The following is a 24695-nucleotide window of genomic DNA, read 5'->3' as shown; positions in this document are numbered from 1 at the left end:
CTAAATCTATTACAGTCTTGAAATGTGGCAAAGATGAGATACATGGAGCATAACAAGACGATAGAGAGTTACCGAAGATGTCGAAGTCTGGTAAACAAAAGGAAATCAAGAAGAGATCGAGGGAAACAAAGAATGAAACTGGGAGGAATGAAGAACTGGATTCAAAAGTACCAGAAGAGATTAGTATGCCTAATGCAGAAAGTGGGACACGCATCTAGCGCGTCGAGCTCTACGATTCTATCGGATCAATTTCATAGGTAAGCTTCAACCTCACCTCAGTTTCTCTACCTCTTGGATTTTCAAAAATTGTGAGCCTCTATGTTGAGATTTTGTCGATTTTGGTTCTCTAGGTTCAAATTAGCTTGTGGAGCTTGTCGGATTTAGTTCGTTTAGTCCGTGGGCACGGTAAGGACTCTAAACCCGAGCTATTTCTTGTTTTGATTATGTTGGATATTGAGTTGTTGGGTATATATATGTATATATATGTGTTAGGTGTATGAATGCATAATATGGAGACCTTGGAATCATTGGAAGCTTGATTTGAGAGCTTGGTGGGTGTTAAAGTTGAATTTTGGTGATTGAAGCCTTGCCCTTTTTGCCTAAGTGGGTTGCCTTGGTTAATACGTAGAAATCGGCCAAGGTATGGTTTAGGTTTCGCGTATTTAATATGTAATGTTATGTGAAAACTTAGGTTAGATGACCATAGGTTAGGTTGGAACATATGAATGTACTTAATGATTAGTGATTTTGGTAAGAATTGTGACATGAATTGGGGTGCTTGTTGAATGAACCAAGAATGATGGATTGATAATGTTATGTGTATGTATATGTATGTTGAATAAGTGAAATGATATTCTATTGATGTATTGAAAGGTTGAAGTGAGAGGTTGTTGAGTTGAGAAATGGTAGGATTGTAAATATTGTTGTGATATTGTTAAAGGTATGTTATATCGATGATTATAGGTAGGATGAGTTGGGTTGGAATAAGTTTTAAAAAGAAAATGAGGTTTTGAAGTTTTTGGCTGAACTTCGGTGACCCATAACTTGGCTTTCGGACCTCCAAATGATTTCAAACTTGTTTTGTATCGAAATTGGGTTCATGAAGTTTATGCCGTTCGATAAAAATGGATGAAAAATATTTTAAGACGAAAAAGTTATGCTGTCAGAAGTTTGGGGTTTAAAATGGTGAATCTGCAAGTTTCAGACTTAGTAAAATTTTTGGTAAAACGTACGCCCACGCGTACGCATGACATGAGACTTTTGCGTCTGCGTAACCCTCATTTGCATATGGTAGCTTCTGCCTCTCATGCATGCGTGCGCGAACGAGCCTATGCGTACGCATAATGGGCTAAATTTGCACGCCAACGCGTACGCGTGGCCGACGCGTGCACGTGACTTGGGGTTTATGCATACACAAATTTCTCATACGCGACCATGTGCTTCTGCCTGGCACATATGCGTACGCGTAATCAGAGGATGCGTACGCGTCTTGGCCTAAACGCATATCGACACGTATGCGTGGCCCCTGTTTTCAGCAAAACTAGATTTTGTGTTTTTAAATCAAATTTCAGACCCCTAAACCTCTATTCTCATCCTTTTAGTTATAAAATATAATACTAAGCCTAGTAGTTAGTTGAAGCTAGGAAATTGAGGTAACTTGGGGATGAAAAAAAGGGGTAAACGTGATGAATTTTAAGAGAATGATGTGAAGGCTGAAAGAAGTTATGATGCCATGGCTATAATGAACGATTATACAATGAATGTGAATGATTATGAATACTTATATGGCTTATGAATTTAATGTTATCTGAGATACGAGTTTTTCTGGGTACAGAACTGTGGCTTGCCACCACGTGTTCTAGGTTGAGACTCGATACTCTATTGACCCTACGTCGTAAGGGTGACCGGACACATATAAATTCTTGAGAATGGATATCCCCTATTGAGTAAGTTATATATGAATGAATGAATGTATGAATTATGAATGAAATGACAAAAAGCTATGCATAGATTCATGGGGATGCGCGACGAGGGATAGTCCAAGGGTTTCAGACTTATCGGGTTAGTTTGATAACCGACAGATGAGCCTCATCAGCTATTGGACAGTCATACATCATGTGCATTTTGTTTGTTTGTTTTCTATGCATACTTGGGAATGCCTAACTGAATATATATTATGCTAATTGTTATATTTGCTACTTGCACTACCTGCCTTCTACTTGTTCTTGAAATTGTTTGTTTGTCTGTCTCTGCTAAATCATTGGTAATGGAGAAGCGGAGGAAAGGTGGACAGGTTTAATGTTAAACTTAGGTTTAAGTTGAGTTTGGAATTCCTTAGAACACCTACCCCTTTGTGGTTTCTATTTAGTAACTTATGTCTTATAATCTGAGCGTCGGCGTTCTAGGATTGCCTCTGGCATTCCCTGGACCTTATATATTATGTGCGTGGCACCTTTACCATGCTGAGAACCTCTGGTTCTCATCCCATACTGTGTTGTTGTTTGCAGATGCAGGTCGAGAGGCATCTCGCTAGGCGTCTGGACTTCTGAAGCAGAGTGGTTCTTGGGTTCTTTTGTTATTCAGTTTATGTATATATGTACTTAGCTTTCTCTCCAAGAAACTTGCTTATTTTGTCCCTCTTAGAGGTTTAAGGAGAGTTAAGGTTTTATCTTTGTATTTTGGGTATTTTAGGTATTTTGGGATGCATATATGACGTTGGAATTTTTGCCAGTAAAGAATGTCATAAAAACAGTCGCGTTGTAGATATAGTCTCTAAACCGACAGAAATCCCTTTGTACAAACGTTTTTGGTTGTCACAAGTAACAAACCCCTTTAAAATTGATAACCGAGTATTTAAACCTCGGGTCGTCTTCTCAAGGAATTGCAGGGAGGTATGTTTTTATTATTGGTTATGAGTTTGTAAATTGGGGTTTAGGAAGTAAGGTGGGAATATGTTATATGACAAATAAAATAAAGTAATAATAATAAAATAAAATCTCTTGGCAAGGTATAAGAATTGGAATTCCTATCCTAGTTATCCTTATCAAGTGTGAAGAGAATTGGGTTTTAATCCCACTTGGTCAGCCTTTATTAAACAAAGGAAGGTTAAGTGGACTGATTAGCTTGATTCTCAAGTCCTAGTCAACTCCTGTGGAGAGACTAGTGTTAGAGCAATCCTAGCTAAAGCAAAATCTGCCAATTTCAATCACTTGCTGAGTTTGATAACTCAAGTACTACCAATCACTTGACCAAAGCCAAAAGGGAGAAAAATATCTAAATTAAATTAAAAGCATTAATATAAATAAAGCAAAGCAATCTTAAATCTGAAATACCTCAAATAATATTAAATAAAATATGCAGATCTTAACATGAAAAGTTCATAAGCCAATTGGGCAACATATCTAATACAAGCATTGAAGCATCTGAAAGTAAAAAGAGGAATATAAAGTAAAAGGAATATTAAACCTGGGATTGAGAGTCACTCCTAAAACTAAGAGAAATCCTAAATCCTAATCCTAAGAGAGAGGAGAGAACCTCTCTCTCTAAAAACTACATCTACTCCTAAAATTATGAATTATGAGAGCCTCCTCATGAATGGATGCAATCTTCCACTTTATAGCCTCTAATCTGTGTTTTCTGGGCCGCAAACTGGGTCATAAATAGTCCAGAATTCGCTGGTTTCGAATTTTGCCACGCTGGTTTTTCGTCACTGCGACACGGCCGCATGGATCACGCGGTCGCGTCGCCTAGCATCAGAGGAACTATAGCATATTATATATCAAATCGAAGCCCCGGACGTTAGCTTTCCAACGCAACTGAAACTGCGTCGTTTGGACCTCTGTAGCTAAAGTTATAGCCGTTTGAGTGCAGAGAGGTCAGGCTGGACAGCTTAGCAATTTCTCCAACTTCTTGCATTCCTTCCACTTTTGCATGCTTTCTTCCCATCCTCCAAGCCATTCCTGCCTTATAATATCTGAAAACACTTAACACACATATCAAGGCATCTAATGGTAATAAGAGAGGATTAATAATAAGCAAATATAAGATCAAAGAAGCATGTTTTCAATCAAAGCACATAATTAGGAAGGCAAATGTAAAACCATGCAAATAATATGAATAAGTGGGTAAAGAGTTGATGAAATCCACTCAATTGAGCACAAGATAAACCATAAAATAGTGGTTTATCAACCTCCCCACACTTAAACACTAGCATGTCCTCATGCTAAACTCAAGAGAAGCTATAAAGATGAAGAGGAATGGTAGAATGCATGAAATGCAACCTATGAATGCAACTACATGCAAGAATGTTTTTACTTACTTGGTTAAGAGTAAATAAGTTCTTCAAGACAAATACAAACCAATTTCCACTAATTCAAATCATACAATAAAAAGCAAGTAAACTTGTAAGAAGACAGCTCATGAAAGCAGGGGACATAGAATTAAGCACTGAACCCTTACAGGAAGTGTATATGCACTCTAATCTCTCAAGTGTATAGGGTTAATCACTCTACTCTTCTCTAGTCATGCTTCCTAAATTTTGTTCTTCATCTAACCAATCAACATTATTTAATGTACCAATGCAAACATCATGAGGTCTTTTCAAGGTTGTAATGGGGCTAAGGTAAAGGTGAGGATATATATATATGGTTAAGTGAGGTATGAATTGAATCTTTAATTAGCCTAAACTTTCACCTAACATACATATACTCCATATAATTCTAATTCATGCCTAGCTACCCAAAATTCCCACTTTTGTATAATTCCCATACTCATGTACCAAATTTTTTATATTTCTTTACTTTTGTCACATGTGCATTGATATTTTCATTAACTTAGCATTGGGGTAAATTTGTCCCCTTTATTTATTTATTTATTTATATATATTTTTTTCTTTTTCTCTTTTTCTCTTTTTCTCTTTTTCTCTTCTTTTTTTTGTAGGGAAATAAACATAACTTATCAATGCACATGGATTTTTCTATTTTGGTTTTTCATGAGTAGGTTCCCAAATTTCCAATATTTAAATAAATTAAAAACATGATACATTCCCTTATTAACCCATGTTTCCACAGTTTCCCCACACTTAATTGATGCACAATCTCTAACTTAAGCTAACCAAAGATTCAATTTGGGATAATTAATTTATTTTTCTGCTTAAGGTTAGTAATGTGGTTATAGAACAAGAGGAATTTAAAAGCTCAAGGGGGCTAACAAGGGTGATGTAAAAGGTAGGCTAATTTTTGGGATAAGTGAGCTAAAATCAAGCAATGGCCTCAATCATATGCAAGCATGTAAATACACTAAATATTGGACATATAGAATGGAACAAAGTAAAGATTACAATCATAGAGAAGGGAACACACAGGAATAAAATATTTATGGTTAAATAATGTAACCATATAAATAAGCTCAAATCTCACAGGTTGTGTGTTCTTTGACTCAAAAACCATGTTCCAAATACAACTTCAAACAAGTTTTAACACAAATTTTTTTTTTTCAATTTAAATTAGTGAAATATTATAAAAATTTCTTGAAAAAAAAATATTACTTCAACCAAGTAGTAACTAAATGCATAAAATCAAATAAACATGCAATTAGATATGCAAATGTAACAATTAACAAAGAAAATAAAATATTGGTGTTTGAAACAGGAAAGTACTAACCCATGGAGATCGGTATCGACCTCTCCACACTTAAAGATTGCACCGTCCTCGGTGCATGCTGAGATGTGCAGGTGGACGGGTTGCTCCAACTGATGCTCCTCTCATCAAGGAATGTGCGTAGGAACTTGTTTGTCTCTCCCATTAAGAAGCTTTTCCTCTCCCTTTGTGGTGGCCATCCTGAAAGAAGAGGGAAAAAAAAAGTAACCCAAAAATAAAGATAGAAAATAAATAAAATATGGGTGTTAATGCCAGATAATAAGGGTCTCAATTACATGGTAGCTACAACATGCAAGTGAGAAAATAATAGAAGTACATGGCATGCCAGTGGTATAAAATTTGTATAGGGGATGAGTGTGGGTAATGGAAGTATCAATACAAGCTCATGTCAATGCAAATGGAGTGCAAGTATCATAAAAGATTGGCATTGGCAGATAATTAATATCATCCCACAGTGTAAAACAAGTTACCAAAATAAATTCAAGAAAAGATGCAACAGTTGAAAAAAAAAAATTTTTTAACACCAATAGAAAAATAAAAAATTCAGAAAAGAAAATAAAAATATGCACAAATTTAAATTCAACGAATGAATATATGTAAATAAATTAAGTAAAATAAAATGGAGGTGAAAGAAAATAAGAAAGGAAGAAGAAAGAAATAAGAAAAGATAGGAAAAATAAGGATTAGAGAAGAAAAGATAAGAAATTTGGCTGATCTGGATATTCTGTGCACCGCTTATGACGCGGACGCGTGGGTCACGCGATCGCGTGACCTGATTTGTGTGATTGGCGCAAGTGCAACCTCGCGGTCGCGCAACTCTCTGTTCAAAATTCTTTTGCCAAAAATCTGGGTGACGCAATCGCGTGGGTGACGCGATCGCGTGGATGGCCTTATCTTCAATATGACGCGGACGCGTGGGGCACGCGTTCGCGTGGGAGGGCTTGGGCTTCCAGCACGAGTCCAGCCCAACTTCAGCATAACTTTCGGCCATGCACCCTTTTGACGTCGATTTTCAGGTCACGCGGCCGCGTGGGTGACGCGGTCGCGTGGGAGGCCAAAGTTCCCATGGGACGCGGACGCGTCGGCGACTCGGTCGCGTGGGGTGATTTGTGCCATTGGCTCGCCTCCAGCGCTGCTCCTGCGAAACTCTCTGTTCGTTTTTATTTTTCTCCCCTCTCCTTGCGACGCGGACGCGTCGCTAATGCGATCGCGTCGCGTGCTCGCTCTTTTTTTTTTTTGATAATCTGAAAAAAAATATGCAGAATGCAGTGTTAATATGAATGTGATGCAAAACTCCAGGTTCAATAAAATAAAATAAAACTCAAAAACAAATAAAACTAAATAAAAATAAAAAATGAACGATCATATCATGGTGGGTTGTCTCCCACCTAGCACTTTTAGTTATTGTCCTTAAGTTGGACATTTAGTGAGCTCCCTGTTATGGTGGCTTATGCTTGTATTCATCCAGGAATCTCCACCAATGTTAGTATCTCCAGTAACCTCCGGGGTCCCAAACTAGGCGCAGAAAGCCTTCAAGTAAGTTAAAGCAAGTGACAAGACCCCAAGAGTGTTGATTGCTGGAATGAATTCCGGGGTCCCAAACCTTGCTTTTGCACCCGTCTTTGTGTTGATCATCATGATTCCTTCCGGGTAGCAAACAATCTGAATTCTCACTAAAGTGTCCAAACAACTTCCTAGACCCATTCAATTGAGCTCTATACCAACCTCTGCGTTTAATTTAAACTTAAAGCTTTCAACCATAATGAACCTTGTAGGACAATTCTTACCACTGGCCATTTTTCTCTTACTCTTAATGCCACAAAGAGCTCTAAGTTGACCATCCGTCTCCAGTAGCCCATATTCAAGTGGGATTAGAAAGCTATGGGATATGAATTTTACCCACTTGAATGTTGTGAAGGATGATGGCAACTTAGGGGGAGGTATTTTTAATGAAATTGCAAGCTCCACTCCCTTGTGCTCTTTTCTGATAACTACCACCTCTTTGCAAGCTTCTTCAATTTCAACCTCTTCCTCTTGGTAGCTTTCTTCCAATTCAATCTTCTCTTCATTGCTTTCCAAGGGCATGGGAGGTTGTGCTTCCTCTTCTTGAATCTCCATCTCTTGATCAACCTCTTCCAAGTCTTCAACTGTGATATGCCTTGGAGGTTGTACACCCTTCTCAGCATCAATTTCAAATGTCTTGGAAGGGGGTTCTATGACTGGACTTTCCCATGGAGGTTCTGCATCTCATAAGTCTTCAACCAACTCTTCTTCTTGAACGATGACAACTTCTTCTACTTGTTCTAGTATGAATTCATGCTCTGTCTTGTCCACTGGGGTTTCTGGTATCTCCTTTATGCTACGCTCTTTACTAGACTGTCCACATGGAGCTGTGGCTGATCCTTGTATATTTGAGCGCCTAGAAGCCCATTGAATTAATGCTTGCTCCAGTTGTTGAGTGGTTGCCTGAAATCGATCCACTGTTTCCTTGAAACGATCCTTTGTCTCTTGATGCACTCGGTTATCATAGGTAGGATCATAGTGCTCTTGGATTGATGGATATGGAGATGGCAGATATTGAGGTGGTGGTGGAATGGAGAGATCATTCTGTGATTGAAAAGGAAGTGCACTAGAGCTTGAGGGTTGATTGTTAAAGGTATTTGGTAGTCTGATTTGGGCGGCGAGAGCTCGTATAGTAGAGTTTAGATCGGTAAGTGCTCTCTCCATGGAGGTTTGGGGTGGATCTATGTATGGTTCATTTGGTTCATAAGGTGGTTGGTATGGTGGATGTAGGTTAGGGTCATATGGAGGTGAATGGTGGAAAGAGGCTTGTGAGTATGGCGGTCCCAAGTTGTGTTGAGGAGGTTCATAGGCATATGATGGTGGTTGTTGATAGTCCATTGGAGGTGGTTGTTGCCATGAGGGTTGATTAAATCCTTGTGGCTCCTCCCATCTTTGATTGTTCCAACCTTGATGCCTGTTCTCATTGTAATTTCTTCTTCCTGCAACATTATTGTAACCAGACTCATAGCCAAAGGGGTGAGAGTTCATAGTAGCAAAATAAAAATTAAAATTAAAAATAAAAATAAATTTAAATTAAAAGGTTATTTAAATTTTGAATTTGAAAATTTAATTTTCAAATTCAAAATTTAAATTTTTGAAATTTGAAATTTGAAATTTGAATTTTAAATTTTTGAAATTTGATTTTTGAAATAAGATAAGATAAGATAAAAATTTTAAAAATAAAAATCTGAATTTTTTTTCGAAAAAATTAATTAAAAATATTTTTGAATTTAATGAGGAAAGAGAAAAACAATAAAATGACACCAAATTTCAAATTTTTAGATCAAAACGAAGAAAACAACTAAGAGCAGCTTGAAGGTCAAGATGAACGCGAAGAACAACTTGAAGATCAAGATGAACGCTAAGAACAAATTTTTGAAAAAATTTTTTTTTAATAACTAAATAAAAACAAATAACCTCTTAATTTATGGAAAAGCAAAAAATAAAAACAAAAATAAAAACAAATAAACAAGCAAAAATAAAAAAATATTTACAATAACCAATAATAAGGCACACGTTTGCAGTTCCCCGGCAACGGCGCCATTTTGACGTTGGAATTTTTGCCAGTAAAGAATGTCATAAAAACAGTCGCGTTGTAGATATAGTCTCTAAACCGACAGAAATCCCTTCGTACAAACGTTTTTGGTTGCCACAAGTAACAAACCCCTTTAAAATTGATAACCGAGTATTTAAACCTCGGGTCGTCTTCTCAAGGAATTGCAGGGAGGTATGTTTTTATTATTGGTTATGAGTTTGTAAATTGGGGTTTAGGAAGTAAGGTGGGAATATGTTATATGACAAATAAAATAAAGTAATAATAATAAAATAAAATCTCTTGGTAAGGTATAATAATTGGAATTCCTATCCTAGTTATCCTTATCAAGTGTGAAGAAAATTGGGTTTTAATCCCACTTGGTCAGCCTTTATTAAACAAAGGAAGGTTAAGTGGACTGATTAGCTTGATTCTCAAGTCCTAGTCAACTCCTGTGGAGAGACTAGTGTTAGAGCAATCCTAGCTAAAGCAAAATCTGCCAATTTCAATCACTTGCTGAGTTTGATAACTCAAGTACTACCAATCACTTGACCAAAGCCAAAAGGGAGAAAAATATCTAAATTAAATTAAAAGTATTAATATAAATAAAGCAAAGCAATCTTAAATCTGAAATACCTCAAATAATATTAAATAAAATATGCAGATCTTAACATGAAAAGTTCATAAGCCAATTGGGCAACATATCTAATACAAGCATTGAAGCATCTGAAAGTAAAAAGAGGAATATAACGTAAAAGGAATATTAAACCTGGGATTGAGAGTCACTCCTAAAACTAAGAGAAATCCTAAATCCTAATCCTAAGAGAGAGGAGAGAACCTCTCTCTCTAAAATCTACATCTACTCCTAAAATTATGAATTATGAGAGCCTCCTCATGAATGGATGCAATCCCCCACTTTATAGCCTCTAATCTGTGTTTTCTGGGCCGCAAACAGGGTCATAAATAGTCCAGAATTTGTTGGTTTCGAATTTTGCCACGCTGGTTTTTTGTCACTGCAACGTGGCCGCATGGATCACGCGGTCGCGTCGCCTAGCGTTAGGGGAACTATAGCATATTATATATCAAATCGAAGTCTCGAACGTTAGCTTTCCAACGCAACTGGAACCGCATCGTTTGGACCTCTGTAGCTAAAGTTATAGCTGTTTGAGTACAGAGAGGTCAGGCTGGACAGCTTAGCAATTTCTCCAACTTCTTGCATTCCTTCCACTTTTGCATGCTTTCTTCCCATCCTCCAAGCCATTCCTGCCTTATAATATCTGAAAACACTTAACACACATATCAAGGCATCTAATGGTAATAAGAGAGGATTAATAATAAGCAAATATAAGATCAAAGAAGCATGTTTTCAATCAAAGCACATAATTAGGAAGGCAAACGTAAAACCATGCAAATAATATGAATAAGTGGGTAAAAAGTTGATGAAATCCACTCAATTGAGCACAAGATAAACCATAAAATAGTGGTTTATCAGTATACACGTATGTAAATATTCTTTGGCCAACCTTGGCTTCGCAGGCTGAGTTAGGAGCTAGTTATTCTGTATCCTTGATTCTTTATTCTCTCTCTTTGTTTAATTACACCTATGATCTTTAGGTTGCTTAGCACGCAAGTAATCTCGTTTCCTGAGCGTTGCGCTTTTTATTTTGTGATTTTGTTTTACCCGTTTTTCAAGGCTCCTCGTATATTACTCTCTTTCAGATACTATTGTGTATATATTTTGTTTTAGAGCTCGTAATACCACACCACCTCTGTTTTACGGCTCAAGCGTAAAACTTTGTGCGGTAGGGTGTTACATTATGGTATCAGAGCTATTCGTTCTTGTAGAGCCTGAGAGACGGATTGACTATGCTTCTGTGCATTCTCTGTATATGTGTCTATGTGCAATTAGGATATCTAACTGATATATGTGGCATAAACGTTCATGAGCATGCATTTGGGTCTTAAAGCACTAGACTTGCGCTATTGAGACTTATCAACTTGATATCACTTGTTTGGTGTGTATAGGGACTAGATGTCGACTCGCAGACGCAGTCGCGGGCGAGGTAGCGGCAGAATAGGAAATGCTATTCCTGAAGCGACAGGGAATAATCCTAACCCTGTAGACTTTATGGCTGCCCTAGGAAACATGGCTGCGACTATGCAGGCGACAGCCAAAGCTCTAGGAAACCAAATGAACAATGAGAATAATGGCAATAATGGTGATGAGGGCCCGATGATGCTTTCCTCTTTCCTGAAGGTTCATCCTCCGACCTTCAGGGGAATCTCAAACCCTACCGATTCGAACAATTGGATTTAGGCTATAGAGCAAGCACTACAGGCTCAAAGGTTCCTGAAGAGAAGCGGGTTGAGTTTGAAACCTATCAGCTACAAGGCGAGGCCCAGCACTGGTGGCAGGGAACACGGCAAATCGTGCAGCCAGATGGTGTTGTGATTTCTTGGAAACTATTCTAAACAGAGTTCTATAAGAAATACTTTCCCAGTTCAGTCAGGAATGGTAAAGAACTTGAACTGCTTCGGCTGAAACAAGGCCAGATGACTATTACTGAGTATACTAGCAGGTTTGAGGAGTTGTGCCACTTTTCCCGGATTTGTCAGGGAGCTCCTGAGGATTTTGCTTAATGGAAATGTATCAAGTATGAGGGAAGCCTTCGGAGCAATATTCTGAGTTTCGTTGCACCTATGGAGATCAGGGTGTTTTCTGAACTCGTGAATAAGAGTAGTGTGGCTCAGGAGTGTGTAAGGAAGGTGGCAGCAGAGAAGGGAAGCATGAGGGTGCCTTTCTAGAGGACTTCAGGGAGGAATTTTGCACCAAGGGACAGACAGTTCAAGCGTGGCAGCTTTGTCCCTCAAAACAATCAGGGGCAGGGCAACTTCAGAAGGCTGAATGCTAATGCTAATCAGGGAAGAAGGTATAGAAAGCAGCCACAACAGAATTTGAGCTGTCAGAGATGTGGGAAGTATCATCCAGGAGTTCCGTGCAGGTTTGGAACCGGAGTATGCTATTTCTGTGGACAGCACGGGTACTTGGCCAATAATTGCCCAGAGAAGAAGAAGTATGAGACTGGTAGAGTGCAGTAGCCCGGGGAGTGCATACCACTTCTGCAGTAGGTGCTGAGGGATCAGAGACACTGATTAGAGGTAACTGTGAGATGGCCGGTAAAGTTTTAAATGCCTTATTTGATTCTTGGACAACACATTCATTTATTCCATTTGAGAAGGCTAATGAGTTAGGGTTGAAAATAGTAGTCCTGGGGGTATGATTTAAAGGTGTATAATGCTACCCATGAAGCTATGGTGACTAGGTTAAGATGTCTACAAGTTCCGTTTTGAGTACAACAACGTGAATTTGTGCATGACCTGATTTGTCTACTGATGACTGGTCTTGATCTCATCTTGGGACTAGATTGGTTGTCCAAGAACCATGTCTTGCTTGATTGTTCTGAGAAAATGGTATGCTTTATGCCGGAAGGGTCAGAAGCGCCTGTCGTGGTGAATCACTATTATTTGAACTCTATGATGATAAATTATTCTAGGACTGAATGTTGGGGCATTATGCTATTAACTGCGGGTGTTTTGGGTGATGACCAAACCTTGGAGCAAATTCCGGTTGTGTGTGAGTTCTCAGAGGTATTTTCAGACGATATTGACGAATTTCCACCTAACCGAGAGGTTGAATTCGCTATTGAGTTGGTGCCTGGAGCCGGTCTAATCTCGAGTGCTCCTTATAGGATGTCACCTCTAGAAATGGCCGAGCTGAAGGCTCAGCTAGAAGATTTATTGGGTAAACACTTTATTCGGCCGCTTGTTTCTTCGTGAGGAGCGCCAGTGCTACTGGTAAAGAAGAAAAATGGAAGTATACGCTTGTGTGTTGATTATCGGCAGCTAAATAAGATTACTGTGAAGAATAAATATCGGGTTACCAAGAATTGACGACCTAATGGACCAGTTACAAGGAGCCGGTGTGTTTTCTAAGATTGATTTGCGATCAGAATACCACCAGATAAGGGTTAGAGATGAGGATATTCCCAAAACTGCTTTTAGGACGCGTTATGGTTATTATGAGTACACAGTGATGTCTTTCGGGTTGACTAATGCTCCGGCAATATTCATGGATTACATGAATAGAATTTTCCATCCGTATATAGATAAGTTTGTTGTCGTATTCATCGATGACATTCTTATTTACTCCAAGACAGAAGATGATCATGCGGATCACTTACGGACTGTGCTGCGAATCTTGAAAGATAGGAAACTGTATGCTAAGCTATCTAAGTGTGAATTTTGAAAGAGAGAGGTGAAGTTTCTTGGCCACGTGGTGAGCAAGCAGGGAATAGCAGTAGATCCTGCTAAGGTTGAAGCAGTGATGAATTGGGAGCGACCAACTTTAGTGACGGAGATCAGGAGTTTCCTAGGTTTGGCAGGTTATTATCGGAGATTCATTAAGGGATTTTCACAGCTCGCCTTACCTTTAACCAAGCTGACTAGGAAAGATATGCCTTTCGTTTGGACTCCTGAGTGTGAAGAAAGTTTTCTGGCATTGAAACAGAGGTTGACCACTGCACCTGTGCTAGTTTTGCTTTAGCCGAGTGAATCGTTTGAAGTGTACTGCGATGCATCACTGAAGGGTCTGGGGTGCATGCTGATGCAGCACCATAAAGTTATGACATATGCCTCACGGTAGTTAAGGCTACATGAGATGAACTACCCAACTCACGACTTAGAACTTGCTGCTGTTGTGTTTGCTCTGAAGATCTGGAGGCATTATCTCTATGGCATTAAGTTCTAAGTTTACTCAGACCACAAGAGTTTGAAATACCTCTTTGAGCAGAAAGAGTTGAATATGTGTCAAAGAAGATGGATGGGGCTTCTGAAAGACTATGACTTTGAGTTAAACTACCACCCTGGAAAGGAGAATGTTATAGTAGACGCCTTGAGCCAGAAGTCTCTTTGTGCTGCTTGGATGATGTTGCGAGAGGAAGAGTTATTAAGAGCTTTCCAAGGTTTGAAACTGGGAGTTAGAGAAGAGTTTGTGACTCTGTGCTTAAGTCAACTACCTATTTCAAGTGATTTCAAAGCTGAACTCCTAAAGGCTCATCAGAATGACAAAGAATTGTATAAGATTTTGCTGGAGATTGAGCAAGGCAAACAGTGGAGAGTGTCAAAATACAAGGATGGTTTTTGGAGGTTCAAGGACCAGATTATTGTGCCAGATGTCGAAGATTTACGACAAAGCATCCTGAAGGAAGCTCATAAGACCGGATTCTCAATCCATCCGGGAAGCACCAAGATGTATCAATATCTAAAGACGATGTTCTGGTGGCCTGGAATGAAAAATGATGTGGCGTTGCACATTTCCAAGTGTTTAACTTGCCAGAAAGTTAAGATTGAGCACCAGAGACCATCAGGAACCCTTCAGCCTTTGGAGATTCCACAATGGAAGTGGGAGAGTATTGCAATGGATTTCGTACCGGGCTTAGTTAAGACTCGGATGGGTTATGACGCCATTTGGGTGGTTGTGGACTGACTAATCAAATCGGCTCACTTTCTCTCCATTCGGATAAGTTGCACGATGGAGGAGTCAGCGCGACTATACATTAAGAAAATTGTGAGATTACACGGTGTACCTTCCACCATTATATCCGACAGGGATCCTCGATTCACATCAAGGTTCTGGGAAGCCTTTCAATGAGCATTTGGCACTCAATTGAGCCTAAGCACTGCATATCACCCTCAGACGGATGGTCAGTCAAAAAAAACAATCCAGACTTTGGAGGATATGTTGAGAGCTTGTGTTTTGGACCAGCCGGCGAACTGGGATCGGTATATGCCCCTAGTGGAGTTTGCTTATAACAACAGCTACCATGCGACTATCGGAATGGCTTCGTATGAGGCTTTGTAAGGTAGGAAATGTCAATCTCCGCTATGTTGGTATGAAGCTGGAGAAAGGAGCTTGTTAGGGCCTGAGATGATAGCTGAGACCACAGAACAGATAAAGAAGATCCGTAACCGAATGCTTATAGCTCAAAGCCATAAAAAGAGTTATGCTGATCAGAGGCGGAATCCTTTGGATTTTGAGGAAGGAGAGCATGTGTTTCTGAAGGTTACTCCAACCACCAGAGTGGGAAGAGCTATTAGGACAAAGAAACTGAATCCCCGTTACATTGGACCGTTTAAGATCCTGAAGAGAATTGGACCAGTGGCTTATATGATCGCTTTACCGCCGCATCTTTCAAACCTGCATGACGTATTTCACGTGTCGCAGCTTCGGAAGTATACTCCTGACGCAAGTCATGTCCTAAAACCAGAATCAATTCAAGTAAGGGAAGATCTGACGCTTCCAGTAACTCCAGTTAGGATTGATGATACCAGCATTAAGCGTTTGCGCGGAAAGAAAGTATCATTAGTGAAAGTAGCTTGGAGTTGGGCTGGTATTGAAGAGCAGACTTGGGAGCTCGAGTCAGATATGCAGAAGGACTACCTACACCTCTTTTCAGGTAATTGAATCTGAATTTTGAGGGCAAAATTCTTAATTAGGTGTGTAGGATATAAACCCCACTAAATTAGTAAATAATTGGTCAATAAATTAAATTTTAATAAGGAAAATTAAAAATGAAAATATTATATTGAAATAGGATAAAGCTCTTTAAAACGAGAATTTTGACACTAATTTCGAAGAATTTGGCCCAAGATTGGACCGAATAGATAAAACCGATTGAACCAGATCCAAACCGGATCCGTGGGCTAAACTGGACCCATCACTTAAATGAGCTAAAGCTCATCTTCCTCCCCAATTTAGCAAAAAGCACACTGAAACACAAGGAGGGGAAGAAAAGGGTTCTAAACCCTTGTTCCAATTTCTAACCACCATAACTCTCAGCTGCGAGCTCCGATTGCCGCACCGTTTGCGGCCACACGTCCAGCGCGTCAAGCTCTACGATTCTATCGGATCAATTTATAGTTAAGCTTTAATCTCACCTCAGTTTCTCTACCCCTTTAATTTTCGAAAATTTTGAGCCTCTATGTTGAGATTTTGTCAATTTTGGTTCTCTAGGTTCAAATTAGCTTATGGAGCTTGTCGGATTTAGTTCATTTAGTCCATGGACATGGTAAGGACTATAAATCCTAGCTATTTCTTGTTTTGATTATGTTGGATATTGAGTTTTTGGGTATATGTATGTATATATATGTGTTAGGTGTATGAATGCATGATATGGAGACCTTGGAATCATTGGAAGCTTGATTTGAGAGCTTGGTGGGTGTTAGAGTTAAATTTTGGTGATTAAAGCCTTGCCCTTTTTGCCTAAGTGAGTTGCCTTGGTTAATACGTGAAAATCGGCCAAGGTATGGTTTAGGTTTCACATATTTAATATGTAATGTTCTGTGAAAATTTAGACTAGATGACCATATGTTAGGTTGGAACGTATGAATGTACTTAATGGTTAGTGATTTTAGTAAGAATTGTGACATGAATTGGGGTGCTTGTTGAATGAACCAAGAATGATGAATTGATGATGTTATGTATGTGTATGTATATGTATGTTGAATAAGTGAAATGATATTCTATTGTATTGAAAGGTTGAAGTGAGATGTTGTTGAGTTGAGAAATGGTAGGATTGTAAAGATTGTTGTGATATTGTTAAAGGTATGTTATTTTGATGATTATAGGTAGGATGAGTTGGGTTGGAATGAGTTTTAAAAAGAAAACGAGATTTTGAAGTTTTTGTGAAGTTTGGTTTTTGGCCGAACTTCAGCGACCCATAACTTGGCTTTCGGACCTATGTGCACGCGTAATGGGCTAAATTTGCACGCCCACACGTACGTGTGGCCGATGCGTGCGCGTGACTTGAGGATTATGAGTACGCAAGTTTCTCATACGCGACCATGCGCATATGCGTACGCGTAATCCGGGGATGCGTACGCGTCTTGGCCTAAATGCATACAAACGCGTACGCGTGGCCCCTGTTTTCTGCAAAACTGGATTTTGTGTTTTTAAATCAAATTTCAGACTCCTAAACCTCTATTATCATCCTTTTAGTTATAAAATATAATACTAAGCCTAGTAGTTAGTTGAAGCTAGGAAATTGAGGTAACTTGGGGATGAAGAAAAGGGGCAAACGTGATGAATTATAAGAGAATGATGTGAAGGCTGAAAGAAGTTATGATGCCATGGCTATAATGAACGATTATATGATGAATGTGAATGATTATGAATATTTATATGGCTTATGAATTTAATGTTATCTGAGATACGAGTTTTTCTGGGTACAGAACCGTGGCTTGCCACCACGTGTTCTAGGTTGAGACTTGATACTCTGTTGACCCTACGTCGTAAGGGTGACCGAACACGTATAAATTTTCGGAAATGGATATCCCCCATTGAGTAAGTTATATATGAATGAATGAATGAATGTATGAATTATGAATGAAATGACAAAAAGCTATGTATAGACTCATGGGGATGCGCGACGAGGGACAGTCCAAGGGTTTCGGACTTATCGGGTTAGCTTGATAACCGACAGATGAGCCTCATCAGCCATTGGACACTCATACATCATGTGCATTTTGTTTGTTTGTTTTCTATGCATACTTGGGAATGCCTAACTGAATATATATTATGCTAATTGTTATATTTGCTACTTGCACTACCTGCCTTCTACTTGTTCTTGAAATTGTTTGTTTGTTTGTCTCTGCTAAATCATTGGTGATGGAGAAGCGGAGGAAAGGTGGATAGGTTTAATGTTAAAGTTAGGTTTAAGTTGAGTTTGGAATTCCTTAGAACACCTACCCCTTTGTGGTTTCTGTTTAGTAACTTATGTCTTATAATCTGAGCGTCGGCATTCTAAGATTGCCTCTGGCATTCCCTGGACCTTATATATTATGTGCGTGGCACCTTTACCATGCTGAGAACCTCCGGTTCTCATTCCATACTGTGTTGTTGTTTGCAGATGCAGGTCGAAAGGCACCTCGCTAGGCGTCTGGACTTCTGAAGCGGAGTAGTTCCTGGGTTCTTTTGTTATTCAGTTTATGTATATATGTACTTAGCTTTCTCTCCAAGAAACTTGTTTATTTTGCCCCTCTTAGAGGTTTAAGGAGAGTTAAGGTTTTATCTTTGTATTTTGGGTATTTTGGGTATTTTGGGATGTGTATACACGTATGTAAATATTCTTTGGCCAGCCTTGGCTTCGCAGGCTGAGTTAGGAGCTAGTTATTCTGTATCCTTGATTCTTTATTCTCTCTCTTTGTTTAATTACACCTATGATCTTTAGGTTGCTTAGCACGCAAGTAATCTCGTTTCCTGAGCGTTGCGCTTTTTATTTTGCGATTTTGTTTTACCCGTTTTTCAAGGCTCCTCGTATATTACTCTTTCAGATACTATTGTGTATATATTTTGTTTTAGAGCTCGTAATACCACACCACCTCTGTTTTACGGCTTAAGCGTAAAACTGTGTGGTAGGGTGTTACATTATGGTATCAGAGCTGTTTGTTCCTGTAGAGCCTGAGGGACGGATTGACTATGCTTCTGTGCATTCTCTGTATATGTGTCTATGTGCTATTAGAATATCTAACTGATATATGTGGCATAAACGTTCATGAGCATGCATTTGGGGCTTAAAGCACTAGATTTGCGATATTGAGACTGATCAACTTGATATCACTTGTTTGGTGTGTATAGGGACCAGATGTCGACTCGCGGACGCGGTCGCGGGCAAGGTAGAGACAGAATAGGAAATGCTATTCTTGAAGCGACAGGGAATAATCCTAACCCTGTAGACTTTATGGCTTCCTTGGAAAACATGACTGCAACTATGTAGGCGACAACCAAAGCTCTGGAAACCAAATGAACAATGGTAATATCCTCGGGTCAATTAAAACTTTCTGTTTTGATTTTTGTACAAAATGTTTTTCCAATTCATTTCCCTTTTCTTTGTATCATTGGCAATATCTGTTCTTCAAATAATTTACTAAATGCAAATTTTCAGTTAATCCTCTTATTGTACTTATCAAATTAGACTGGTTAAACTAGATCCACGGATTTATGTTCTTAAGTTAAATTTAGTTTAAAAAAGTAGCTCAAATAAATTAGCTCGATTATTAGAGGTATAATAGCTATCTTAGCAAATTTTTTTATCTAAAACATTCTCGGACCGCTAAATTCCGGACATCTTGAAAGCACCATAACATTCAACAGGAAACATGAACTAATGTTTTTAACTCATGCTCATCTTACAAGCTCAATTTATAATTTATGAAACTACTGGTAAAGTTAAAGATAACTTAAGCTGACACGACTCACTTTTGGTTCTAGTACCAAAGGCATTTTAGGTGGCTCAACAATCGGAATATCAAAACCTGATAAGACGAAAGAACTAACCTACGTGCTACAAGGGAACATTCAAATAAAACATGGCCATTTGAAATGGTACCTTTGGATCTACTTGCTTTTTCTGTACTTACTATAATATGAGTACCATTATGCAGGGTATTGGCATCGCATCCGAATTCAGACCTTTATCGGAATGTAACATCCAAAAAGAACAAAAATTGCAAATTTCAAAATACTCCACAGGGTAAATAAAACAAACACCACGAATACATATTACTACTCTAGCAAATAAATAATACAAGGAACTTGGGCAATTCTTCAACTTCTCAACTCGTGAATGCGATAATGACAATAATTTCATTCCTCGGTAGTATTAGCCAACTTTTGCACAATGAAATTTATGTCAAAATGAAGGAGACGAAAAATCCAAATCCAAGGTTAAAATGGTGTGGATGGGATAGGACTTCATTTCCTACTCCTGGCTTCATCTCTTTCTTTCTCTCGTTTCTTGTAAAGCCTCTCAAGAACACGCTTCGCTTCGCATTGAGGAAAATTTGACAAATCATAATAATGTGGAGCTACATCAACTAACCTGTCAGATAGCAATCGATCGTCGGGTTAAGTACATGTCAATGACATCAAACATAGTCTGACTGGAAGGTCAAAACACCATACAGGACAAACCAAATTCTTAGTTCCGATTCAGAAAAACAAACTGCAACTATCTTTGTCAGCTTCATAATTCAAAACCTTGAAATTCTGACTTATGAAAGAATGTTAGTTCATGTAATTTATAGAAAAACTATTCTGCAAATTAGGATTTTTATCCTAAGATAACACCCGTCCCCCCCTCCTCTCTCTCTCCCAAAAATAAAAGATGAAATGGCAGTACAAGAATAGAATTCAGAAACAGGAAAATTCTTACCATTCACCACGTATGTCTGTAACAGTTCTAATAAAATTCCGACTTGTAAGAACAAACTCATTATAGATGACCCATTCAGGTTTGTGATCCAGACAATTTGATGGGTGCAAGTGAACCACCTACAACAAGAACAAGTTATGTAATGAGTACAATCCACCAAGGTACTTCTAGCTATTTTGAAGATACAAAATTTATGACGGTGAAAGAAAAAAGTAAATGGAAAAATAGCAGGTCGTCTTTCCAAACCTGGTTGTCTTTCACAGTCAAGTAGTGTCCAGTTCGCTCCAGATGAGCTACCTGCATAAAATATCCCGCCAGCATAGCCTTTCTGATGTTGACGTAGTAGTCCCGACTATTGAAATCAGTGCTGCATAACTTCAGGTTAAACCTGGCCATGATACGGACTAGCTGTTGTCTAACGTTGTCGGCTGCTTTCAGTGCCCTATGATTAACGAAATTATCATAGCACCATGAAGGATCCTCATCTGAAAAGCCAATTTCGGATACCCCGTCAGAGCATGTAACAAGCAAGAAATTGAAAACGAAACAGAAAGCTAGCACATATAGCACTTACTGTTTTGTTTGTAGGCATGATATACATTCAATAGCGTGAGATGATCTCCATCAATGTGCCCAAATCTAGCTTTCGCTTCATCAGCAGCTTTCTGTGCCTCTCTAGGCCGGACAAAGCAATTGGGTACTAAAGAAAGAAATTGATTATCACAGAGGAGGCCCACGGAAGGTCAGCAGATGCATAGAGGCGAGACCACACGATTTTCTTCATGAGAGAATACTGAGAAACTGCAACTATCTGCATCAGCACTTACTTAGAATCCTATGGAGCATGCCAACCGGGGGCATGGAACCCAGAGAAGACAGTTGCTGATGGCTACCTAACAGGACACACTACCGACAGCTTTCATGTGCAAACCAAGCACACACGTAAGCAGTCAAACATCCCCATCATATGCACAATATTATCACTGTGCATGAATGCTGGGCGTCCATTTCATAATGGAGCCCAACGCAGATACATTCCCTTTAACATTATGCGGGAGACTCTGGACAGACATGAAATTAGAAGTATATGTTAATATAAAAACAATACCTGATAGCATGGCAGAAACTGAAAGTATCTCATTTGAACAGTTGAATTCTGGACTGACAACGAGCATCTTTGACATCTGTGGGTCCAAAGGAAATTCACTCATAATCTCACCCAGCTTTGTTAAGTTACCATCATCATCCAGTGCACCCAAGTAATTTAACACTTCCAATGCCCGCATTAAGGTCTCTGGGGCAGGAGGGTCCATGAAATCAAAATGCACTAAATCATCTATGCCAAGTTTCTTCAAGGTGAGAACTGTGTTGGCAAGATTCGATCTCAAAATTTCAGGATACGTTTGTGGCTGAAGATCATTATGGAAACTTTTCTCAGTATAAAGTCTAAAACATTTCCCTGGTTGAGTTCTTCCAGCACGCCCAGACCTCTGGTGTGCACTAGCCTTTGATATTGGAGATACCAAGAGAGACTCAACACGGATGCGAGGGTTATAAACCTTCTGCTTAGCAAAGCCAGGGTCAATGACATAGACTATACCATCTATTGTTAGTGATGTTTCAGCTATGTTTGTTGACACCACAATCTTCCTTCCAGGGGGTCCACCCTCATTTACTGGAGGAGGAGCTGGCTCAAAAATCTTCTGCTGCATTGCTGGCGGAAGAGTAGAATACAGTGGAACCACTTTCACAGGGCCTACCTGATCTCCCATATTTGAAACTTCTTTCGTAATTTTGCGGCATGCATCCTCTATTTCTTCCTCACCGGTAAGGAAGACAAGTATATCTCCAGGAGGTTCACACATGTGTATCTGCACCACCGTCCTAATAGCAGCCTCCAAGTAGTCCCTTTCAGGTTCCTGGGTATAGAAAATCTCCACTGGATGTAACCTTCCAGGAACTTTCATAAGTGGAGCGCCATTAAAATATCCCTGAAACTTTTCAGCTTCAAGAGTCGCACTCATCACGACCAACTTCAAGTCAGGTCTATTTTTAAGCACTTCCTTTAGAAGGCCAAATAGCACATCTGTGGCCAAAGTTCTTTCGTGTGCTTCATCAAGAACAATTACTTTATATCGTTCCAAAAGTGGATCAGCCATTGCCTCCCTCAGAAGCATACCATCTGTGAGATACCTGTAAGGGTAACAAAAAGGCATAAACATTTAGACTACACGAGTAACAAAAATAGCAGCATGATTAAAAAAAACTTTATATTCATATGAAGTAGAAGAACAATAATTTCCTAGATATAAATAGAACATACTTCAAAACGGTTCTTGCGCTACTGCAATCTTCGAATCTGATGCTGTAACCAACCTCTTCTCCAATATTCACATCCATCTCTTCCGCCACACGCCGGGAGACAGACATTGCAGCCACCCTACGTGGCTGTGTGCATGCAACCATCATCTTTCTGCGTTTATCAGGGCTTTCTATATCAACAGCCTCCAAAACAAACTGGGGGATCTGCAAGCCAAAACAAAACAAAATAAAATAAAATAAAATAAAAAGGAAAAACTCACGCCAACAAGTAGTGTAATAATGCTTTTTAGTAATTGCACCTTGTCAAATTTTGTTCAGTTATATTTTTCAAATTTCATAGCATATCACTCGCTAAACAATAGCTCCATATAGCGCCTGTAATTGCTAATAGTCTAATAGTAACCTAGGAATCACCAATGCTTCCAAATAGTCACCGTCTGTCAAAGAAGCAATACTTCCAAACGTGTCATAGATGCAATCTTCAAAAATCCTAATGCCTCTTAAATCCTAGCTTAGTTTTGCCCCCTAAGATTTAAGTTCGTAATGTCTACACAGTAATGCTTAAATATTATACAAGGCGCTCAAACAGGATTTTAATGTTAAGTACTAATTATTAATTACTAAATTATATGCTTAACCAATCATTTTGCTTTTATTTCCTCAACTACAACATATATTATATACGTAAACATTGAAAATCATGAGAAAGCAACTAACCTGGGTGGTTTTACCACTGCCAGTTTCACCAACGAGGATGAGTGTCTGATTATTCTTCAACGCCTGCAGGAATTCCTCCTTCTGGTGCCATACTGGAAGCGTCTTCCTCTTCTCCAAGATCTCATAGTACCTCTGCGAATAAGCCCTCCCATTCCACCGGTTTATGAGGCTGTTTCCTCCGACGGCGTTGGCGGCGCCGCCGTTCGGCTTCGCCATCTTAACGGCACCGTCATCAACCACGTCGAACAGGCTCACCTTCCTCTTCCTCTCCGTACCCATCAAAACCCTAATCCTCTAAAAAACAAGGTGTATAATCTCTTCAGCAGCTATCGCGAGTTACGGAATAATAATAATAACAACAATAGTAGTAAGTAGTGAAAATGGTTGATTTGGGAGCCGAATCGAAGGCTCTTGAAACGGGATACCCTGCTAGAGAGCCCTCTACTGGAGTGTTCTTGGCTTTTTGCCCCCTCTTCGGTGCAGGGAAAAGAGTTAGGGTTTTCAAGGTTGTTGTTCTTTTTTATTTTGTTTCTGTTATGGGGAAAGTGAGCGGAAAAAAAGAAAAAAAAAATTAAAATTAGAAATCACAGCAATTGATGTATAAACAATAAACCTATCACTCTTTTTTTTTGGGTCAAGAATAAACCCATCAATCTGAATCGAAACTTCGAGGGTTCTTTTTCGGTCATTAAACTTCGAGGTTGTTTAGATTTTGATGTAATGGGTTATGGAATCATGGGCTTGATGAATCCAAGCAAGCCCTCTATTTTTGAGCATTTTTCTTCAACTCTTAAAAGCATTATGGTCACGTCCAAAAAAAAAAAAAAAAAAAAGCATTATGGTAGATTGTCATAGTGCATTTGGGAGACATTAACCGATTAAATGAGACGGGACACACACAGACCATTGAGTTTTGAAGTTGGTATTTTTATCTTTTTTTCATCGAGTAGGAATTATTTTATTGTTTAGTTAGATTTACGTAAAATTTATTTAGAAGATTGTTAAATTGATTTATATATTTAGACCGTAGAGTAGGTAACAATGACATTCAGGATATTTTTATTTTGTTATTTAAAAGACTATTAAATTAATATTTTTATTTGATTTATAATTTACATTAAATAAGATCCATTA

At 38.8% G+C, this 24695-nt stretch overlaps 2 protein-coding genes across 2 annotated transcripts; one reads left to right on the top strand and one right to left on the bottom strand.

The window, feature by feature from the left end:
• Nucleotides 1-14842: 14842 nt before the first annotated feature.
• On the top strand, nucleotides 14843-15775 carry LOC148550899 (uncharacterized). Its single transcript, XM_088494659.1, has 3 exons — nucleotides 14843-14940; nucleotides 15178-15373; nucleotides 15449-15775. The coding sequence occupies exons 1-3, from the start codon at nucleotides 14843-14845 to the stop codon at nucleotides 15773-15775; spliced, it is 621 nt and encodes a 206-aa protein (XP_088350785.1).
• A 3890-nt stretch (nucleotides 15776-19665) lies between these two features.
• On the bottom strand, nucleotides 19666-24300 carry LOC107608972 (putative pre-mRNA-splicing factor ATP-dependent RNA helicase DEAH2). The gene is made up of 7 exons (XM_016310778.3): nucleotides 23562-24300; nucleotides 22846-23048; nucleotides 21631-22715; nucleotides 21097-21222; nucleotides 20769-21007; nucleotides 20523-20641; nucleotides 19666-20189 (listed from the first exon to the last, which is right to left on the bottom strand). Exons 1-7 carry the CDS (start codon nucleotides 23838-23840, stop codon nucleotides 20063-20065), a joined length of 2178 nt encoding a protein of 725 aa, XP_016166264.1. The 5' UTR covers nucleotides 23841-24300; the 3' UTR covers nucleotides 19666-20062.
• Between the last annotated feature and the right edge of the window lie 395 nt (nucleotides 24301-24695).

The sequence above is a fragment of the Arachis ipaensis genome, chromosome B7 (genome assembly GCF_059453495.1).
Source record: "Arachis ipaensis isolate K30076 ecotype BB chromosome B7, ASM5945349v1, whole genome shotgun sequence".
Lineage (NCBI taxonomy): Eukaryota > Viridiplantae > Streptophyta > Magnoliopsida > Fabales > Fabaceae > Arachis > Arachis ipaensis.
The sequence above is the reverse complement of the archived record's forward strand: the minus strand, read 5'-3'. Positions and strand labels throughout refer to the sequence as shown.

What these genes read in the sequence shown, in the direction of transcription:
- LOC107608972 (XM_016310778.3), bottom strand. Translation starts at nt 23,840, where the DNA reads ATGGGTACGGAGAGGAAGAGGAAGGTGAGCCTGTTCGACGTGGTTGAT. An exon ending in AGCGCAAGAACCGTTTTGAA is followed by an intron (nt 22,716 to 22,845) that starts GTATGTTCTATT and finishes TTACCCTTACAG; the next exon opens with GTATCTCACAGATGGTATGC. An exon ending in AGTTTCTGCCATGCTATCAG is followed by an intron (nt 21,223 to 21,630) that starts GTATTGTTTTTA and finishes TTCTTTCTTTAG; the next exon opens with TACCCAATTGCTTTGTCCGG.
- LOC148550899 (XM_088494659.1), top strand. Translation starts at nt 14,843, where the DNA reads ATGGAGGAGTCAGCGCGACTATACATTAAGAAAATTGTGAGATTACAC. An exon ending in GATCCTCGATTCACATCAAG is followed by an intron (nt 14,941 to 15,177) that starts GTTCTGGGAAGC and finishes TTTGTAAGGTAG; the next exon opens with GAAATGTCAATCTCCGCTAT. An exon ending in GAGAGCATGTGTTTCTGAAG is followed by an intron (nt 15,374 to 15,448) that starts GTTACTCCAACC and finishes GGACCGTTTAAG; the next exon opens with ATCCTGAAGAGAATTGGACC.